The sequence below is a fragment of the Podarcis gaigeae genome (genome assembly GCF_964106915.1).
Source record: "Podarcis gaigeae genome assembly, chromosome: 2".
Classification (NCBI taxonomy): domain Eukaryota; kingdom Metazoa; phylum Chordata; class Lepidosauria; order Squamata; family Lacertidae; genus Podarcis; species Podarcis gaigeae.
In genome coordinates, this window is record NC_139679.1 from 79,529,573 (window position 1) to 79,549,938 (window position 20,366).

General features: G+C 42.2%; 1 protein-coding gene across 1 annotated transcript; it reads right to left on the bottom strand.

Moving 5' to 3' along the window:
- Positions 1 to 618: 618 nt before the first annotated feature.
- RAB43 (RAB43, member RAS oncogene family) lies at positions 619 to 20,015 on the bottom strand. Its single transcript, XM_083726885.1, has 3 exons — positions 19,589 to 20,015; positions 10,983 to 11,166; positions 619 to 9,256 (listed from the first exon to the last, which is right to left on the bottom strand). Exons 1-3 carry the CDS (start codon positions 19,802 to 19,804, stop codon positions 9,009 to 9,011), a joined length of 648 nt encoding a protein of 215 aa, XP_083583011.1. The 5' UTR covers positions 19,805 to 20,015; the 3' UTR covers positions 619 to 9,008.
- Between the last annotated feature and the right edge of the window lie 351 nt (positions 20,016 to 20,366).

A 20,366-nucleotide genomic window follows, 5' to 3' on the forward strand; every position in this document is an offset into this window, starting at 1 on the left:
ATTCTTGAGTCCAGCCAACTTTGCAAGGACCAAGTGGACTTTTTAACAGCTATACATACACATGCACACCACTCAGTCACATTCTGACCAACACACTTATTTTATTCACTCCTTTTCCCAATTGCCCTTAAGATCTGATCTACACCTGCTGAAGAATGAGCACTCAGCACTCAGGTTACAATTGTGGAATGTCCCCCTTCCAAAATGTAGCACCTTGAGGAGAAGGCTCTTAAGTCTTAAAAATACGAACAGTTCCTTACAATGAAGTAGCACAGTCCTCTCTACCATCTCATTTCCACTTCTCTGTTACAGATGTAAAATAGGGTTAAGTCGTTGGAATATTCAGCCAAGCAAATGTGAAGAGAACATGTCAGTTCAATGAGGCTTGAACCCTGTGTGCCAAAGAGGTACAGAAGTGTCAGCAGCTGCACTGCATTTACAAGATCTCCATTTAAGCTCCTTCTGGTGAGCTTAAAGTTGGGGTGAAAATTGAGGAAACTACTTTTCTGGGGGAGGGGGAGCAAATCTGCTGTTTCTGTTCAATACCTATTTTGCTTTAGGTGCTGAGTGAACAGTGACACTGTGGTTATATGCAGTTAATGAAAAAAAACACACAAATTAGCCAAATGCTCATTTTTATTATACACATTACAATGCATTTGCTACAGACTTTGCTAAAATTTACAAAAAAAGTAGGTTTCATAGTTTTTAAAAATAAACTTCTTTTTCTTATAAATTCATAAATAGGTGACAATAAAACGTCAAAATTGACTATTGTACGCAAGCTTTGTTCCCTTGCCATCTTGCATTCCACCCCACCTGGTAAACACTGTGCTAGGAAAAGCAAGACAGTTGCCGGTGATCAGAAAGATGGGCTCTAGGCCTGTTCCCAAAAACCTTGATTATTACAAGCAATAAAACTTCTAAAAAAATGCAGAACACTTCAGTTTACACCGGAGTTCTTCAAACCTTTTAAAGTCCTTTTTGGAATGAAGTGAATGAATTCAATATGAATCAGAACTTTCTCCCCACTATGTATGTAAGCCAGGCCTTTTTTATGGCTAGTGGAAGCTGCATGTCCCTGGGACATGAGATTTATTTTTTTAACCACACACCAACTTCTGAGGCACTATTATAGAATAGGAAATGCCACTGACAACACAGAGCACATGAGGAACCTCCAAAGACCATGTCAGTATTCATCACTAAATATTTCCCTAAAAACCACTTTCAAAAGTAGTGCAGGCATTATCTCTGTCACATTCCAGACTGTGCCAACACCACAATCGCAGACTTTCATTTCCATCCCCATCCCCAATACCTGAATTTATAGCCTTGTGCTATCTTTCTACAGATTCTACCATCAGACTATGACCTGGTGGTCAGGCTTAGTTGCCAAAGGGAACTAAGTGTGATAGACACACACATACAAGACAAATTTCGCTACACTTAATAGGTATTGACACACCTCTGTATCTGCCCCCATGGATGGGCAAACAGCTGCAGGAAGGGCATGCTTCTGAGCAGAGATGGGAGAAAGAAAAGGTTTAACTTGTCCCTCCCTACTACTGCCCAAATCATTGTAAGTTATTTTAGTCGGTGTATGTAAACTGAACTAGAGATAGTATTTGGATTAACCTGCTCACATCAAAGTACTGATTCTCATAAAGATATGCAATTTCGGTATAGAAGAAGTTGTCCTTAAATCCCATTAGACTCAGCAGGACTTAAAGAGCTGTGGCCCAATACATATCACTTATTTCCCCCTAGCTATAAAAACAATCCCAATTATGCATACTTAGTAGGGTCAATTGATTTCTATGGTACTTATTCCCCAGTACACATGTGTAGGATTGTAATCTTAGGCAGATTGGGGCACTATGTTCTTCTATTACATCTCTTGTATCACTATGGATGGGGACTGGAGAACACACATCACAATGCAGTTGCACAAATAGAGCTAATTTGCATGTGGGTCCGAAGGAAGTAAAACTGTGTATGGAAGGCTGGACATGCATGCATGTCTTTCTTGTGAGATCTAAAATTTTGGGAAGGTAGGGAATAGCTCTCTAAAGCTTGAGAATCTCTCAAACGTCTGCTCCCCACCCCAGGCAGAGAGCTTAAAAACAAAAACTTCCCTACAGTTTTGTATACCACAGTACAAGCAACCAGATTTCATAAACTGCAAAATTATTAGCATCACAATAAGAGGACTGTGATCAACAGCAATATATTAAGAGCATGCACGTGTCTCACTCATGCACTTTTTATTTTCTCGAAATACAATCAAAGCAGCTAAGATAGTGTATAAGCACCATAGGCAACCATAGTATCAAACCATTCCAGATTGTCTATTTACTATACCCTGTAAATTTCTTTCCTAGTTGTACAAATTAGAAGGGATTCAGGATCGCTGTGCAGTGAGGTAGAGAGCTTACACACTGGTCCTAAATACAGAGAGAGGTCCCATTCCATGCTATTTCCTGGTACCCAAATTTGGGACCAAGGGGAAAGTTTTCATCCACTAAATCACACCCATAATACCCAGCTTGTTTTCCTTACACTTCTCAAGTTCCAGGTTTTCCACACTTCTGACAGCTCTGCCCATCTGAGCAATTCAAAAGTTGCCGTCACCAAGTCCTTAATTCTGATGCTGCCGCCTCCCTGTTTATTTTAAAAGTTGAGAATAAAAGCGCAAAGCAGAGCCATGACCATAACAGGGCCAGAAAAAACGTCAGGGAGGAGCAGGAAGAGGGAAGGAAAGGAAAGCAAACACAGATGTGAGAGCAAGGCAGAAGGCATTTACTTCTGCTGTCGCTGCCTGGATGATCGGTTTTAAAAGTAGGGAAAGAGGATTCAGAGAAATTGGTGCTTTATCTAGTATGACTCACCGTTTTGTTCTGAAGCAAAGATTGTATTTATTTAGACCACCAGGTCTAAATTTGAAAAAGAGAACAAAATGGAAGAGAAAGGAGGAACAGCTCTGCCAATTCCTCCACCTCCTCTTTCCACAAGAAATGTGTGAGTTCCCCCTTCAACATTACAGAGCTAGTGAAAAGAGCAAAAAGTGTGATGTCTCTTCCTACACTTTTAGGTAATATACAAAGTCACTCTGGCTGGATGATTGATTATATGTTTGATGTATTATCTACTACGGTGGCCGATATTTGCTGCCACGTACATTCTGTTAGCGCACCGGTACAAACGTTTGTCAGCACAAGCATTTCTGCTTGCCCAGTGGAGCAATTTCCCCTCTTCTCTTCCCATACACCGTCCTGGGGGTTCTCCCAACCCCCACAGGGCAAACTGAGAGGGCACAGGGAGGAGACAGAGGAAAGCCCTTTTGTGGGCTTCCACTGGTGGAACCAGTTAGCTGAATCTGGCCTTTTGCTTCTGAATGTCTTGTAAGATACTTGGAGACCTTTGTGTCTAAGAAAGAATAATCCAATCTCGTACTGGGTCAATGATAAACATAACTAGGTGCAAGTATCTATATATATGTCCAACATTACCTAATTTCAGATGTTTTGAAAAACACAAAAGGAAGGCACTGTGCTAAATTCACATCTTAGATTAACAAATATTTGTATAGATCATGCATTAAGATGGAAATTGCCAATAGGTTAGTAAGGCGGACATCTAAAAAAAAAAAAGCTATGCCATTTGGAAAATATTTTTGTGGATAAGTAATATGCTTATAAAAATGGTGAAATCCATAGTACTTATAAATTATATTTTCCTTGTTGTATAGCAAAATTTATATTTAATCTTGCAAGCCAGTAAAGGGGGGGGGGGGGAGAACAACTACAAATAATAGTATTTTAAGGCTGATAGCTATTGCTATAAACAGAAAAGTTTTCAAAACTATGAGCTACTCTTTAAAAGTCTAGATTATGTTCCAACTACCAGGAAACAGTTTTCAAAGATTTAAGCCATAAACTCTCCTCACAGGCTACATAACCACACATTTAATGTACTCCCTTCTAATGAAAGACTTCCAAGTTAATTTGGACACAAATAGAACTCTATTTTAGGAAGTGTTTGTACTTTATTTTTAAAAAGATCTGCTACAAAAAGAATCCAATTATAAATGGTAAAAAGCATGTCTGGTGCCATCAATTCTGAAAGGTACATATGTGCTTAACTGGCCTGGCAGGTTTAGTAACAGCATTTTTTGTGCAGAAAATATGCCACAAAACATGCTTTCTATGTAACAAATGTGGCACATCTGAAGCACCCAAACCCTAATTGAGAATTGTCTTTAGAACAAATGATTATCTTTTTAGTATCAGCATCAGAATCTTGTGTGTGCTCTATGTGCTGCTTCTAGCGATATCTGTGAAATCTGCCTACGCATCTACATTCAATGCTAAACTAATTTTGGCAAATGCATTTCCCTCTTCTATTGTTTTGTGTCTTTAGCATGCAAGTGTGTTTTATTCTGATCTAGCAATGTGGAATGATACAAGACAACTTCATTCATCTGAGGAAGTTGTACAATATTTTGAAAGAAAAAACTGGATTTAGGGCAAAGCAATTTGCAACTTATTTTTATATAACCTCTGACTGAACCAGACAAACTCCACAGATCATCTGCATGGTAGCTGAGGGCCAAAGCACATGATCTGGGCCAGTGGCAAAACAACCAGAAGACTGCTCCTCTGCTGCCACTGCTAAAGTAAAATGTGACTTAGCCCTGAGCCTTGAGGGAAAGAAAAGAAATCCTAGGCAGAAAAATGCATTTATTTGTAGCAAATAATTCTTGTTTCCCAGTGTCCAAGATGGGTGATTCTTTCTATATGGTACTGGGACGCTTCTTTTGAGAGATGCATTTTCCACCTGTTAAAAGATTTCCTACACAATAAACTTGTGGGAACCAGCTATTGGTTGTACGAAAAAGACTGAGGAAAAACAAAGTGCTTAGTTTCTTTCCAGTGATAAGAGACTGCTTTGAATGTTTTCTCACCAAGTTCCCCCATTAAAAGACCAGACCCAATAGTCTAGGGATACAATCCTGAATTCTACCCTGCAGTACATTCTGCCATCTTCCATCAGAGAGATCCCTAGGACAACTAGCACTACATGCCACTTGAGTACCAGACAAGGTCATTGTTGTCTCTGTTTATGGATGCATATCTGTTCCCGCCTTCCCAACCACAGATAAGCCCCTATTACACATTATCCAATCCCCAAATAATCATTACCACCAACTCCACCATCTCCTGGTAGGGCATCGGGTTTAAGCACTCTAGGAAGGGAGGGACCACACACAAAGAGTAGCTGGTTAGCCATCCCATCTGCTGCAACCTCATTACCACTTTTTCAATGAAACACTTGCAAGCACACAAAGATCCACAGGTGGCTTTGGCAGCTGCCAGTTGCTTGCACTATTCTGTTAACAGCTCATGCCTTTTTACTAGGCACTGGCTCCAAAGGGTGTCAGAACACTCTGTAAATACGAGATAGGTTCGTATTACTCTTTAAAGTTAGGTCTCAAATTTACCTATCTAAGCAAAGAAGCAACAAGCATTTGTTCGTAACAAAAGCCAGTCCCTTCACATTGTTTGGTGAGCTACAGTACAGTACAATCTTATCTGTATGACTGGCCTGGAGAAATAACTCAACTTGTAGAAAATTCAGGGCTATTCAAGGGCTACAACAGTAGGCTCACAAGGAACCCAATTTGGAAAAAGATCCATTGTATTCTGTTCATTCACTCTCAGGCTACATCAGAATACAGAATGTCAGACAACACTAACAGCTGAGTTCTGTGTATTCTCAACATACTTGCTATAAAATGTGCATAGATCGGAGGCAGCAGGTCGATTCTGAAACGTTTGGTGGTCCCAGAATAATGTCTTGAACTGGGAGCTTGTGACTACAATCTTGTGAACAGAGTCCAGTGGGATCCTGTTCACTTAAACCCTGGAAATCTTATATAGATCACACCCAGAATGTAGATTTAATGATCAATTTCTAAAATTACCACCGTCCTCATCATCGTGGGAGTGCCATCAAGTCAGAATCCATTCAAAGTGATCCTAAAGATGTAATGGCTTCAGTTCATCAAAGAGTTAGCTGGAGGAGACCCTTACAGCCCTCAGTTGATTTGAGACCTGGCTATGATGTAAACTTTCCTGCGCAACACAGGCACATCAGTTTAGGGCTTGGCCTAAAGGGGATGGATCCAAGCCCACTAGGCACAGTTGCTAATCAGCTTCTATTCATTTAAATTATGCAACCGAAGTGCCTGAAGGATTGTACTCACAGTGTAGAAACATTTGTTTGATACCAACAATTAGTTAAGGTAATCACTGGAGTTTTCTGTAACTCCCAAATACAGTGATTAGTTACTGCTGGGCAATCAGTGCTTTTTAAATTTCTGGATGCAGTGGACCTGACGTCTCCTGGTATGAAGTCCTATTTAGAAGCAAAACTTCTTTGTCACACCTCACACTGCATTGCTATGTAAAACGTAGTTGTGAAAACTATCCCTAACAGAAAGTAAGGCCTCTTTATTTATTATATCTAACACACTTGAAATCAAAGCCACTGCTCTCAAAACTACAAGCAAAAACACAACAGAACCCATTTTGGGTCCATCTTTGATTGGAAACAGTGGGATGAGTTTTTTAATTAAACAAATTTTACAGTCAGTTACTTTGTAAGAAAAAACCAAAACAGACAGAAGGTGCCATATTTTTTATAGCTATGGGTGGATTTTCTGATTAATCATATCAATTTCTAAAAATGATCTGTGATACCAAACTTATCCAGGTCTTCTCTCTTTAATGCTAATTGAAATAATCATAAATTGATGTTTTTGAATTATAATCTTAATTTACAATATGGATTTTCCTAACACAATCAGGGACTTCTGAGTGTCCAGTTGCAGGGACCTGCTTTTCAGAGACTTTGTCCTTTGCTCTGAATTGAAGGCCTTTTAATAGGTGCAATACATTAAGCACTGAAAAGCTGGCTTAACAGCTTGCAGATACTTTGGAGTTGAAACCAAAGAAAAGTGCACCGAAAGTTTACTTTCCACCCCCTCTTTCTTCTGACAGGCCCCCAGTCCCTGTTGTATGGAGTGGGATGTATCATGGGGTTGAGGGGAGAAAACTGAGAGGAAAGAGGAGATCCCTGAAAATCAGGTGGAGACACCTTCTGCAAGTGGGAAAGTCAGCTTCCTTTAGCCTCCGTTGATGCATTTTTTCTCTGGTTTCAATCCTTTATTCATCCTATTTTAGTTTTAAGGTGCTAAAAAGAGAAAAAAAAATGTGGGCAACATCTGCACATCTTAACTACAGGAATAACCTTAACCTGAGACGAACATAAACTCTCCTTAAGTTAAATGTGCTGAGCAGAAACAGTTACATAGTTTCATTAATACATTGCAGATCTACCAAAAAAAAAAAGATATTTTTTTTCCTTACAGAAACGAGAAGATACCATTTGAAAGAACGTGCTGTGGCATTGACTAATAGTGGCAGGAGCAGGGGGAGCCACAAGAGAACAGGCTCAATTATTTAAAAGGGTTATCCTACAACTCACAAAATGTGTCCCACATTGGGAGCTCCTGAGCCAATTTCTGACATGAGAGCAATTGCTTCATGATTTATAGGGGCTCCATAACATGGGTGGACATTTAAGGAAAATTAGCAGGGATCACCTATACCTGACTGTGCAGTTTACAGACACTTATCAATTTCTTAACAAAACTGGCCCAGACAAACTTCATGAGGAGTTGATTTCATGGCACACAAAAATAAAACAACCTTAAATAATTTATGATTTGCAATTTCCGCCACAAATTTAATATCTAAAGTTAAATAAGAAGAAGCCCTAGCTGGATGACATCCTATGGAAAAAATACTCCAGCAACAACATTAATGATCAGCATATGTAACTGAAACTAAGCTTCAATAAAAATGATTTGATGCACTGCAGCAATTAAAGAAGCAAATGGTAAAAAAACAAAAACATCATCTTTTCATAGGTACTGAATATGAATTTTAAATGAAATTAATAACACTGAATATTAGAGGTACACAATGTTATCTCCAAGAAGGGGGCTATAAAAATGTGCAAAATAAATGATGAACAAACCTTAATATTAACATTACAATCCTAAGCCTATTTACTTGGAAGTGAGCCTGATGAATTTTCAAAGGCATTTACGTTCCAAGAAGGTTCTGTTGAAATCAGTAGGACTTCCATTCAATGAAATGTTTTTAGGATCAAGTCTTCCAAAATGGAAATAAAGAAAATAAATTAGTGATCCATGTGTTCAGTTCAGTTCTGCTCATACTGGTTTCTCTATTTGTCTGAAAAATGTGAGACAAAAAACTGTCCAGCTAGCTTTGCACCCGCAGCATTAATCAACCCTCACCACATTGCTACATTTAATGTCTAGAAAAACCTATCTATGGAGGTTCCTCATATTGAACAAATGTTAGCTGATTTGTCCTATATAGGAAACTTTCAAGTATTTCATACTTGAAATGTCTCTGCAGAGAAATTGAATGACACTGTGTGGTTTCTGATTCTTTGATTCTTGGAATGCTGAGAGTTTAAAAACAGAGGCAGTGTTAAGACTCACTGACATAAAAGCAGAAGTGTCTTCTTCTGTACAAGCTCCCATGTACAGGGATTTACAACAGGTAACACAGTTAATTTCTTGTTCAGACAATTTCATACAAAGAGATCCCAGTGGCTTCCTTCTGTGCAACTTAACTTTCAAATTGCACAAGTTCCTCTGAAAGGAATGTGGTAGAAACTGCTACAGAGTAACGGGTGTGGAAGGCTAACTTTTAGATCTACAAAAGAAAGCCCCTTCATAGTGAAAATTATCCTGCAAATGTTAATGTCTAACCTACAAAAATATTGGGCTTGCAGGAAAAGGATACTGCTGCTTTGTTATGCAGCACGGTGTGTGTGTGTGTGTAATTATAAGGGAAGGACAGGTACCCTTGTAATTCCAGTAAGAGTTAGAGATAACACAACCTGCATCAGCAACCACACCCCCATCCTTCCACATCCTTGCTGTCAAGTTTGATGCTGTCTGTGTTTTGCTCACTGAACATGGGGCCTCCGTGCCTCATCATTAACTCTGTTGCCATCTTTACAAAAGCCTCCTCCACGTTGCTGGAGTCCTTTGCAGAAGTCTCTATGGCACAGGTGATGTCATAGTGCTCAGCCAGACTCTGAGCTTCCTCTAGCTGAACCTCCCGACGGTCACTTAGGTCAGACTTGTTTCCTGGCAGGAGAAAGTGGAATTGTTTACAGATTAATTTTGTAAATGCATCTCCTACGGTCAGGGAAAGTGTTCAGCCATGGGAGGGAGGGGAGAGACACAATAGCAGTGACTCATGGAAGGGTGCTTGGAAAGCCGCAGGACCGCACAGGTGAAGGAAGTAGGCTGGAGATGAGATGCCACTTATCTTGGAGATGAGAAAGAGCAGGTGAAAGTGGAAGCGGACAGAAAGTCTGTGGAGGAAGGACGAAGAAATCCCAGCCACTATAGGTTTATAACATTTTGGACTCTGGATTGTGGATTTAAAATTTCATCCTGTTTTGATGCTTAGAAAGCATTCACCTTCAACATAGTTACTTTGTCTAATTAAAATGTTCTGTGCAGCCCACACACTATAAATTCCTGTACTAACGTTCATTTTCCTTATTCTGTATTTCATTGGCGGTGTTTGGACATCACAGTAAACCATGGTTTGTCTTGATTGGAATGAGTCTAACCTCCAACCAGGCTCATGCATTCCCCAATCCCCTGTTAGGATTCCTGCTCCGTGTTGGGAATTCCATTCCACCCTTGCTGCAGATATGTGGGATTGTTGCATGTCACATGTCTGCAGCAAGAGTGGAATGGCATTCCCAACATCCCCTCCTCTGGCGCAGCCACAAGGATAAGACTGAAAGCTTTTGCTTCCACTTTTTATTAACTGCAGCTTATCATGTCATCCAAAGCCAGCTAAACAAGCCAGCTTCAAACCATGAAACTGGCTTGTTTCAAACAATCTGTAGTTAAGATTCACCACCAAGGATGTAACATTAAACTGTGGTTAAAATACAGCTTTTATCTCTGGAAGTAATATGATTCTGAATGGCTACCTACAGTGCTAGTTCTAGACAAACATTGTATATATAAACTGCAATGAAGAGTAAAATATATCCGTAACAAAGTACATTTGGCATATTGGACATAAGCTATAGTTAAAACAAAAAAAATTCCTTCCAGTAGCACCTTAAAGACCAACTAAGTTAGTTCTTGGTATGAGCTTTCGTGTGCATGCACACTTCTTCAGATGTGTATCTGAAGAAGTGTGCATACACACGAAAGCTCATACCAAGAACTAACTTAGTTGGTCTTTAAGGTGCTACTGGAAGGAATTTTTTTTGTTTGTTTTGTTTTGACTATGGCAGACCAACACGGCTACCTATCTGTAACCATAAGCTATAGTTGTTTATTCAGTTTAAAGCAGGGCTATTTTTCAGGCAGAACTCAGTTCCAGTACCTCTCAGGTGGGCGCCATAGCCAATATAAGAGAACAAAGGAGGCATTCATGGTGAGTTCCTCTTTTTCTAGAAAATCAGAACTGGCTTAAAGTATGTTGGAGCTTTACCATATATTATAAACTATAAGAGTCAAATCCCAGAGGAAGGCTCAATAGTGCTTTGCTCAAATAATTCCTAGTATTTTAAAATGTATTTTTGAATTTGAAAAAGAATAAAGGCCATAGAATCCTAAACCAGTTTTTTTCCAAGAGCAAACAAAAATGCATGATGTGAAAGTGTGAACTGCAGTAGGAACCAAAGCCAAAGCTTTCCAAACTCTGAAAATATATGTCTCTTCATCTCCAAGATATCCAGGAAATAAAGAAAATATCTCTGCACTGGCTGCTATTGTCCTATTAAGTAGAAGCATAGCAATTTGTATTTCTAGCTCATTCCAAAATATACCCCACACTCACCAATCAGCAATTGTACTATGTTGGAACCTGCATATTTCCTCACATCCTCGATCCAGCGAGGAATAGACTGGAAAGAGCCTCTCTTGCTAATGTCATAGGCTAGAATAGCTCCATTGGCACTTCGATAGTAACTCTGGGTGATGGTCCGAAACCGTTCTTGACCAGCTGTGTCCCAGATCTGCAACTAAAAAAATAAAGAAGTTGTTAGGTCTTACAAGATATTGGTTGTATTTCTCAGGCGATATGCCTTATCTTAATAGGGGGGGTGGGGAGAGAGATATTTACTACAGAAGTGTACAGTTATTTTTTTTTTTAATAAAATTTTTAAACTTGAGAGGAGAAATGGGTTAGGATCCCTTCCACTCGGGATTCAGGCCTCATCATGGGACTGAAACTGCCTTGGTCGCACTGGTTGATGATCTCTGGCAGGCTAGGGACAAAGGTGAGAGCTGTTTCCTAGTTCTGCTGGATATCTCAGCGGCTTTTGACACCATCAACCATAACATCCTTCTGGACTGTCTAGTGGGCTGGGAGCTGGGTACACTGTTATGCAGTGTGGGGGATGAGTGTTCAGACTCCTGGGCTCTCACTTGTAGGGTGTCTCAGGGTTCTGTCCTCTCCCCCATGCTTTTCAACATCTACATGCAGCCGCTGGGAGAGATCATCAGGGGGTTTGGACTGGGTGTTCATCAGTATGCGGATGATACCCAGCTCTACCTCTCTTTCAAATCAGAATCAGCTCTACCTCTCTTTCAAATCAGAACCAGCAAATGCAGTGAAGGTCCTGTGTGAGTGTCTGGAGGCAGTTGGAGGATGGATGGCGGCTAACAGATTGAGGTTGAATCCTGACAAGACAGAATTACAGGAGGTGGGCAGGTGTGGAGGACTCCCTGGTCCTGAATGCGGTAACTGTGCCCCTGAAGGACCAGGTGCGCAGCCTGAGAGTCATTTTGGACTCACAGCTGTCCAAGGAGGCACATGTCAATTCTGTGTCCAGGGCAGCTGTCTACCAGCTCCATCTGGTACGCAGGTTGAGACCCTACCTGCCCGCAGACTGTCCCACCACAGTGGTGCATGCTCTAGTTGTCTCTCGCTTGGACTACTGCAATGTGCTCTATATGGGGCTACCTTTGAAGGTGACCCGGAAACTACAACTAATCCAGAATGCAGCAGCTAGACTGGGAGCGGCCACATAACACCAGTCTTGAAAGACCTACATTGGCTTCCAGTACGTTTCCAAGCACAATTCAAAGTGTTGGTGCTGACCTTTAAAGCCCTAAATGGCCTCAGTCCAGTATACCTGAAGGAGCGTCTCTACCCCATTGTTCTGCCTGGACACTGAGGCCCAGTGATGAGGGCCTTCTGGCAGTTCCCTCGCCGCGAGAAGCCAAGTTACAGGGAACCAGGCAGAGGGCTTTCTCGGTAGTGGCACCTGCCCTGTGGAATGCCCTCCCACCAGATATCAAAGAGAAAAATAACTAACAGATTTTTAGAAGACACCTGAAGGCAGCCCTGTTTAGGGAAGCTTTTAATTTTTAATAGACTATTGTATTTTAATATGTTGTTGGAAGCCGCCCAGAGTTGCTGGGGAAACCCAGCCAGTTGGGCGGGGTATAAATATTAAAATATTATTATAATATTGGACCATGTCCTATATAGGAAACTTTCAAGTATTTCATATGAAATGTCCCTGAGGAGAATTTGTTTTAATAATATTTTTAAACATGAGATGAGAAATGGGTATATGTGGACCATATCTACAGATCATAGCTGTCAAGTGTCCCTTATTTGAAGGGACAGTCCCTTATTCGAGCACCATGTCCCGCTGCTGTCTCTTATTGATGGATGTCCCTTAAATGATGTCCCTTAAATTTCAAGCAGCTCCTCTCCCTCCCTCCCTGCCGGCCAGGGAGGAGGGAGGCTCCAGCTGTGTTGCTTTGCTGTGTTGCTCACCTAATAAGAAGTCTAAGAACGACTGGGGGATGGAGCTTGCATGCCTTGTGTGTGGCTAGTTAATGCAAGCTGAGGGGGTTTTTGAATGCTGGACGCCATTTTGTTGCACGTGCTGCTGCAAACTTTGCAGTGCAAAGCCAGGCCAGGGAGCCATCTTAAGATGAGACTACATAGGCCTTGTGGTGCATGTGATCCAGATTCTATTCAGTTGAACCTCTGGTTACAAAGTTGGTTGGACAGTGTTCTCGAAGCTACCAGCATGAGTTTGACCAGACTGCAGGAGGACAGGAAGACTGGAGTGCCTGGAACAGGTGAGGCTCCAGGTCCCTTATTTTGGCTGCTGGTCCCTTATTTTCAAGGCTGCTGGTCCCTTATTTTCAAATCTGTAAGTTGACAGCTATGCTACAGATCAGAAATCTCATTTCAATCTGCCACTGTGTTTTCAAACTCTGCACACATATGGGCTGTCATTTTATTCAAACAGTTGCAGATTAGAGTTGTAGAGTTGGAAGGGATCCTCAGGGTCATCTAGTCCAACCCCCCTGCAATACAGGAATCTTAACTAACACATCCATGACAGATGCCCATCCAACATCTACTTAAAAACGTCCAATAAAGGAGAGTCCGCCACCTCCTGAGCAAATCCATTGCACTGTCAAACAGCTCTTACTGTCAAAATCTTATTCCTGAAATCTAGTTGGAATCTCCTTTCTTGTAACAATATTTTAGGTAACCTGCTTACAAGCTATATGGGTTTTTGTACACCAGTACTAGTACCTTGAACTTAGGCTGGTAGCTAATTGCAAGCTAATGCAATTTGTTCAAGTGTAGAGCAATAGGATGGGAATATTCTGTCCCAGTGAGCAGTGAGGTTGTCTCACTTTGAACAAGCTGCAGCTTCTTGGCAAGCCTTGAGGACAGCCCCATATAGAGGACATTGCAGTAATCCAATTTGGAGGTTGCCAGCAAATGAATGACAGTGGTCAAGGTACCCTGGTTCTGAAACGGATGTAGCTGTCTTACCAACTGAAGCTGGTAAAAGGTACTCCTAGCCACTGAGGGACTGGGCCTCTAGTGGCAGAGATAGATTGCATCCCAAGCTGCAAAATTGCTGCTTCGGGGGGGACTACAACCCCATCCAAATAAGACAATACCCACAGTGTCTCCATCAATTAATAGTATCAATTACTGTCAATATTGGCCCTCCTCCAGCCCACCACTTGGTCCAGCCACTGGTCCTGGGCTTGCATAGTTTCTCCTGATTCAAATGCTACAGAGAAGTAGAGATGGGTATCATCAGTGAACTGATGACACCACACCCCAAATCTCCCAATGACCACTGCCAACAGCTTCATTTAGACATTAAACAGCATTAGGGACATTACAAAAGATTAGATTTAACAAAACAAATTATCAGATAGCTCTACAGAAGGTTCATTTAATAAAATAATTAAGAAATCAATGTCCTTACAAAGTATTTGCATAAGCGACACATGGGATTTAAAAAAAAATCCTTGTTGTAAAATCAAGTGCTGAGCAAAGGTGAGCAAGTTACTAAAGTACACACTAATTTGAAAAGTATTCAATTTATTCCCAATTAATATAGCTAATTTGTGGTAGATTTATGAATAGACATCTCTTCAGGGTCAAGTAACAAAAACTAGAGATGCCGCAAGCTCACACTTGACTTTGATGGGCAAATCTTGTAGCATCTGGGGTTATACTAGCAGCTCCTGTAGTTTGTTTTCATGGACCTACCACACCAGGCATAGGCAAACTCGGCCCTCCAGCTGTTTTGGGACTACAATTCCCACCATCCCTCGCTAACAGGACCAGTGGTCAGGGATGATGGGAATTGTAGTCTCAAAACATGTGGCGGGCCGAGTTTGCCTATGCCTGTACTACAGAATGATTTGCTGTTCATAAGAACACAGCTATCCAGTGTCAAGCCACAAACTAACCAACCTTATCAGGGTATTGCTTCAGGCATTTGCATGGGTAGAACAAAAAGATCTATTTTAGCATTCAAGATCAGAAAATCCTGCCAGATGCATGTGAAATAGAATGAGAGTTAAGTGTCAACATGGAGCAATCTGATAACTAGCTGCAATGATCCGCAAATGCTATCTCCTTCTTTGTTGACCTTCCTACCACAGTAACAGCTTTTTGCAGTTATCTGTTGATAAAACAAAGACTTAGAGGATGCAGAGAAGTCTTGTACAGTATTCTCTCAACTTGCCTCAAGGAAGTACTTCTCATGATGACACTGCACTTTCCCAGTTCACAGCACAAAGTTACTGCTGTAAAGGTGCAGTTCTTTCCACAGCTAGTAGGCCACAGTAATTTGGTGTGCTCCCTAGAACATGATAATATAAGTGCCAGCCACACTTCTGGACAATGATTGTAACAATGCTGAGCAAGCAATATACCGTAAATCCTTCTTCCCGCATGCCCAAACCATATCCTGAATCTAACCACTAGCACTCAATGTCCGAAGAGGAAACTAAAATGGGAACCAAAACCTACCAGTCTCCAGACAAAGGGTGGATAAATCCCTTGTCAGTTCTTTTGTTTCATACACAAACTCAGTCTTGAGACACTAGCTGGATGGTCCAACAAAGCTAATAGAAGTTGGCAAGTCAGAATTCCAGAGTGACTCACAGGAGAGAGGCACTTCAGGCTCTTGCCCACCAAAGCAATTATGGGGTGGGAGAAGACAAGAGAAATGACTCCCATCCTGATTAATACTATATGGGTTGGGGAGTTAACCTGCCCTTCCTATGCAGTAACCCCAAAGCTTAAGCATACTAGTGATAACAGCCGTGGGAAGGAGGAAGGCAGGGAGGTTTCAGGGGTAGTTGCAAAGCAAATGGGGGCACTGCTCATCACTGTGATGCCTGGGAGAACACGGATGTGGATGGATTGCTCCTTCTTATTTTCTTTGCTCTACAAACTATTTTGCCAATTACCTCTCTCACATTCAGTTCCCACCCTCATTCTGTTCTGGAAGGTTGGGGGGTGCTATGTGTGTCATGTATTCAGTGAGACTGAAATGCATTGTGGTTAATTAACACATCAACTATCCCCACAGCCTTCTACAATTAAAAACACTATCCTGATTTACCTCTTAAAATAAATACCTTTAGTTTTTACAGAACAAAATAAAACTATGGTACTCCTGAATCAAGAAGAATGCAAATGCAGCTTGCAGTATTTTTCTCAGAACACATATTCAAGCTTATGGAAGGTTTTCAAACTTGTAAAAAACTGCCCATTTGACAATGGTTTTATGTGAGGAGTAAGCAGTCACACAGAGAAGACATTGGTCCCATTTTATCTTCCTGCAGCAGGGTCAAAGCTCCACATATGGGAAAGCTCATTTAAATCAAGCCACTGCTAAGGAAGTCTGAAATGTCATTTGAATTTCTCAAATGTAAGACTATCCAAAATTAGTTCAAAATACCAAAAAAAACTGTGTACCATCTACTAGTGGGATCTAAAGGCAGACTATTTGTATCTAGTTTCTTCTACAGTAATGTGTAACTGCCAATCACAGGAAATTTATTTTTATTTTATGCCACATGTAAGAAGCCTTCTTTAGCTTTTCAGCTGGCACTGCTCTACTCCAAGAGCCCTTCAGAGAGACACCTGGTACTAGGTGGAGTCCCAGGAAGGAAAATATTTGCAATTCATGTGTGTGTTTGGCATATAAACTTGACCAAGCTTCAGCCTCAGAGGAAAAATGTCCCAACAGTCTTTTTGCTGGGGAAAAAGGAAAAAAGAGACTAAAAATATAAATGTATATTTAGATAAAAATAAAAATAAACCTTGGGGCGTTAATTAATGGAATCCTCTTCCAACACATAAGGTAAAGTAAAACTACCATGTTTATTAACGTTTTTCATCCACCCCAGCAGCTTTCATAGCCTATATTTAAAAGTAGATACATCTACCACACAGGAAATCATGTAGGTCTCTCTCTCACACACATACTACAGCACAGAAGGGAAGCTGTGGCCCTCGAAATGTTGGTGGGTTCCACTTCCCATAATCCCTGACTATTGATCACGCTGGCTGGGGTTGAAAGGAGTTGGAGTCAAGTAACATCTAAAGGGCCACAGCTTCCCCACCCCTGAGCAATGTTAGTTAATATTCCAAGGTTGTATCTGATGAAGTTGTACTGATAGTGCAAAGAGTGTCTTCAGTTTTAATCCTGGTACGGACACACTCTGCACTGCACAGTCATAGCAATGTCTATGGTAATGAGCATTTGCCCTTGGGAAAACAGTATCGCTCTGCTATTTGTTTCGAAACCAAGATGGCATCTGGAAAAGTATTCTATTTACTTTGCTAGTACTTTGGACAGTTTTCTAAGCCACTTTAAAAAGATGAGTCATATGATAAAGCAGTTGCGCGACAAGTCTGTTGACATTTGTTGCAAGCCTATTCTTAAACCTGTTTAGCACCGTCTGAAGCACTTTTCCAAACCAGCTTAGAAAATCCTGGTGTGATGCTGAAGAAAAGGATACAGTCATAACACCAAACATATTTGAGGCTCTCTCCTATATGCACTGTGCATTCTAGGTACTGTACATGTCACATTGTGGACAGGGAGATTCAAAAATGTTTTTTAGTGTAATCCTTTAGCTTCCATTTCTCAGTCAAAAAGGGGAAAATGGCATTTGCTGTGAGGTCTAACAACGTAAGAGGCACAAATAGCCTAAAGATATGTCAATTTTTTAGAAAGGTACTGTGTTAGCATGATTTTAAAAGGACATTAGACAGGCAAAAACAAAACCTTAGGGTTGCATGAGGCTGAAATCACGTTTAAACTGACTTGCCAGTCCCTGTGTGTACAGCATTAGTACGTAAACACAGCAAACACATAGGCTATGGATCCTAAGTCTGTGTGTAGCAACAGAAAAAAGAAAGAAAAGAAAAGCTTACAGTATTACAGCACAAGCCTTTGTAGTTAGCAGGACTCAACAGATGTGTGACGTGGACTGTTGGGAGCTTTATGGCTTAAAACCAAGTTAACTAGGTGATAACAGAACACACCCTGACAATTAGAGCACTGTGTACCATATCCTGTACATTTTATTATCGCCACTGATGTGATGGTGATTTTGAACAGTTTATGTAACATCCTTTTGAAGTTTCCTTTAGGTATGCTCCAACTGAGGTTATCCTGGAGCTTCCTCATAAATAACTTTGGAAGTATTTCGAATTCATAAGCAATTGCAGAAAGGTATACAACATTCCCAAAGGGATTTCCATACAAGGTTATGTATACACATAAGGTTTGAAATGCACAGGGAACATTTTTTCGCAGAGCACCTTTATACATAGCACTTTTCAATTGTATATCCCTTTTTACAGTATTATACGCCCACTGAATTGCTTCACTCTGAGGAACTGGCACTGTTACAAGTGCCACATAATCCTTGTTCAAAACTTGTAAGAAGTTGATCTTTCATTGTGGTAGCCACCCACACATGGAGCTCCATGCCTACTCACACGAGGCAGGTGCCTTCACTATACTCTTTCCGGGGCTTCCTACAAACATTTTTATTTAGGCAAGCCAATACAGACTTAAGAAGGTTGACATGCGTTTAAATATCTTATTGTTGATTTCTAAAAAAAGTTTTGAATACTTGTTTTTAACTGATGATTTTATTGTTTTTTGTAAACTGCTCTAAGGTTTTAGTACAATCAACTGATCTATAAATATTTTTAAATAATCAGACTTTGCACAAAACAGGAGTTACTATCTGTACTATCAGCACATCCAGATAGGCAGTTTCCCAAGTGGCGTGCATCAATGTTCTCTACATCCCTCTGCCACAATAGGAAGTGGCCTAAGAAAATTCACTGTACCTGTATATACATGACAGTAGCAAGCACCTGAGAAGCGCATCCTTGACACAAAATGGATTAAAAGTATTCCTGCAGTATGCTCTTTAGATCGACCAGCAGTGTGGGCCAGGGAAGACATTGTGCATCCAACTCTGTACAGTGGTACCTTAGTTCTCAAACGCATTGGTACTCAAATTCCTTGGTTCCCAAACACCGAAAACCCGGAAGTGTCCTGCTTTTCAAACATTTTTCGGAAGCCGAACGTCTGATGCAGTTGTCAGCTTTTGTTTCCGGGGCGCCTGCACCAATCAGAAGCCGCACCTTGGTTTTTGAACATTTCGGAAGTCAAATGGACTTTTGGAATGGATTAAGTTCAAGAACCAAGGTACCACTGTATGTGTGTTATTGCACGAAGTGCACACAGTCCAAACTTTCTCAGCTACCACACCTGATGCTCTTACCTGTTGGTCCGGGGTGGGGGCAAAGTTTGTTTGTTTGAAATTAGTATAGTGCGTTTAGGGTAAAGTAGCACAAACCCTTCAGCAAAGTCTGTTGGCAATGAATTCAGTGCACCTCTGTGGATGTCAGGAGGAGGACAGAGAGGTCTGGTGCCACCTAAGCCGGCCTTCCCCCACACCTGTTACCTGCCTAGCTAGTGGGGGTGGGAGGAGCAAGAAGCCCCTTCCCTTGCAAACTGGGGCGGGGCGGGGCGGGGGGTCGTGGCGAGAGGCAGGCCAGCCAGCCCCCCCCCTCTTGCTTGTCACCCTCCCTCCTCTCACACTCGGTCCAACCCCCACCTTGACCCGCTTGCCCTGGATCTCCAGGCTCTTCATGGTGAAGTCTACGCCGATGGTGCTGCCCTGCCTCTCGGCGAAGGCCCCGGTCTTGAAGCGCTGCACCAGGCACGTCTTGCCCACGCTGGCGTCGCCGATCAGCACCAGCTTGAAGAGGAAGTCGTAGCGCTCCTCCGGGTCCGGCCCGGGGGGCGCTCCTGCCACGGGGGGACCCGGCATGGCGGCAGCGGCGGAGGCGGCGGCGCTGGGGCACCTCTTGCCGCTGCTTCCTTTGGCCTCCTCAGCTCCACAGCGGCGGGGAGCTCGGCGACGCCGGGCCCGGCCTAGCGCTGAGCTCGCCGCCCCTTGAGCGCCTGTCTGGGCCGCGACTGCGACCGCCTCAGCATCGTCCCCGGCCCCGCCAGACCGGGTGACTGGGCATGCGCAGTGGGAGCCGCAAGCTCTTCCTCATGCATTTGCCAGGAAGGGCGGGCGAGAAGGAGGGAAGCGTCGCCTCAGGTGGCGGCAGGCGGGAAGAGGGGCGGGGAAACTCCGACCTGCCTTCACACTTCGCGCTGAATGCTGGCGCAAGCAGCGCAGGGATATCCCAGCCCGAAGCCGCGAGGGGAAGCTGCCGTCCAAGAGGGGTCCTGCCTCAAATTTTAGGAAAAGAAAGACGCTTCCCTTATACTAAGGGCGGACGGGCGGGAGGATTTGCCTACCACGTGTACGGAACCTTAAGAACACGTGTATGTGCTTAGCAGAGCCGCCCAACCATTGGGCAGGGTGAGGCTGCTGCCTT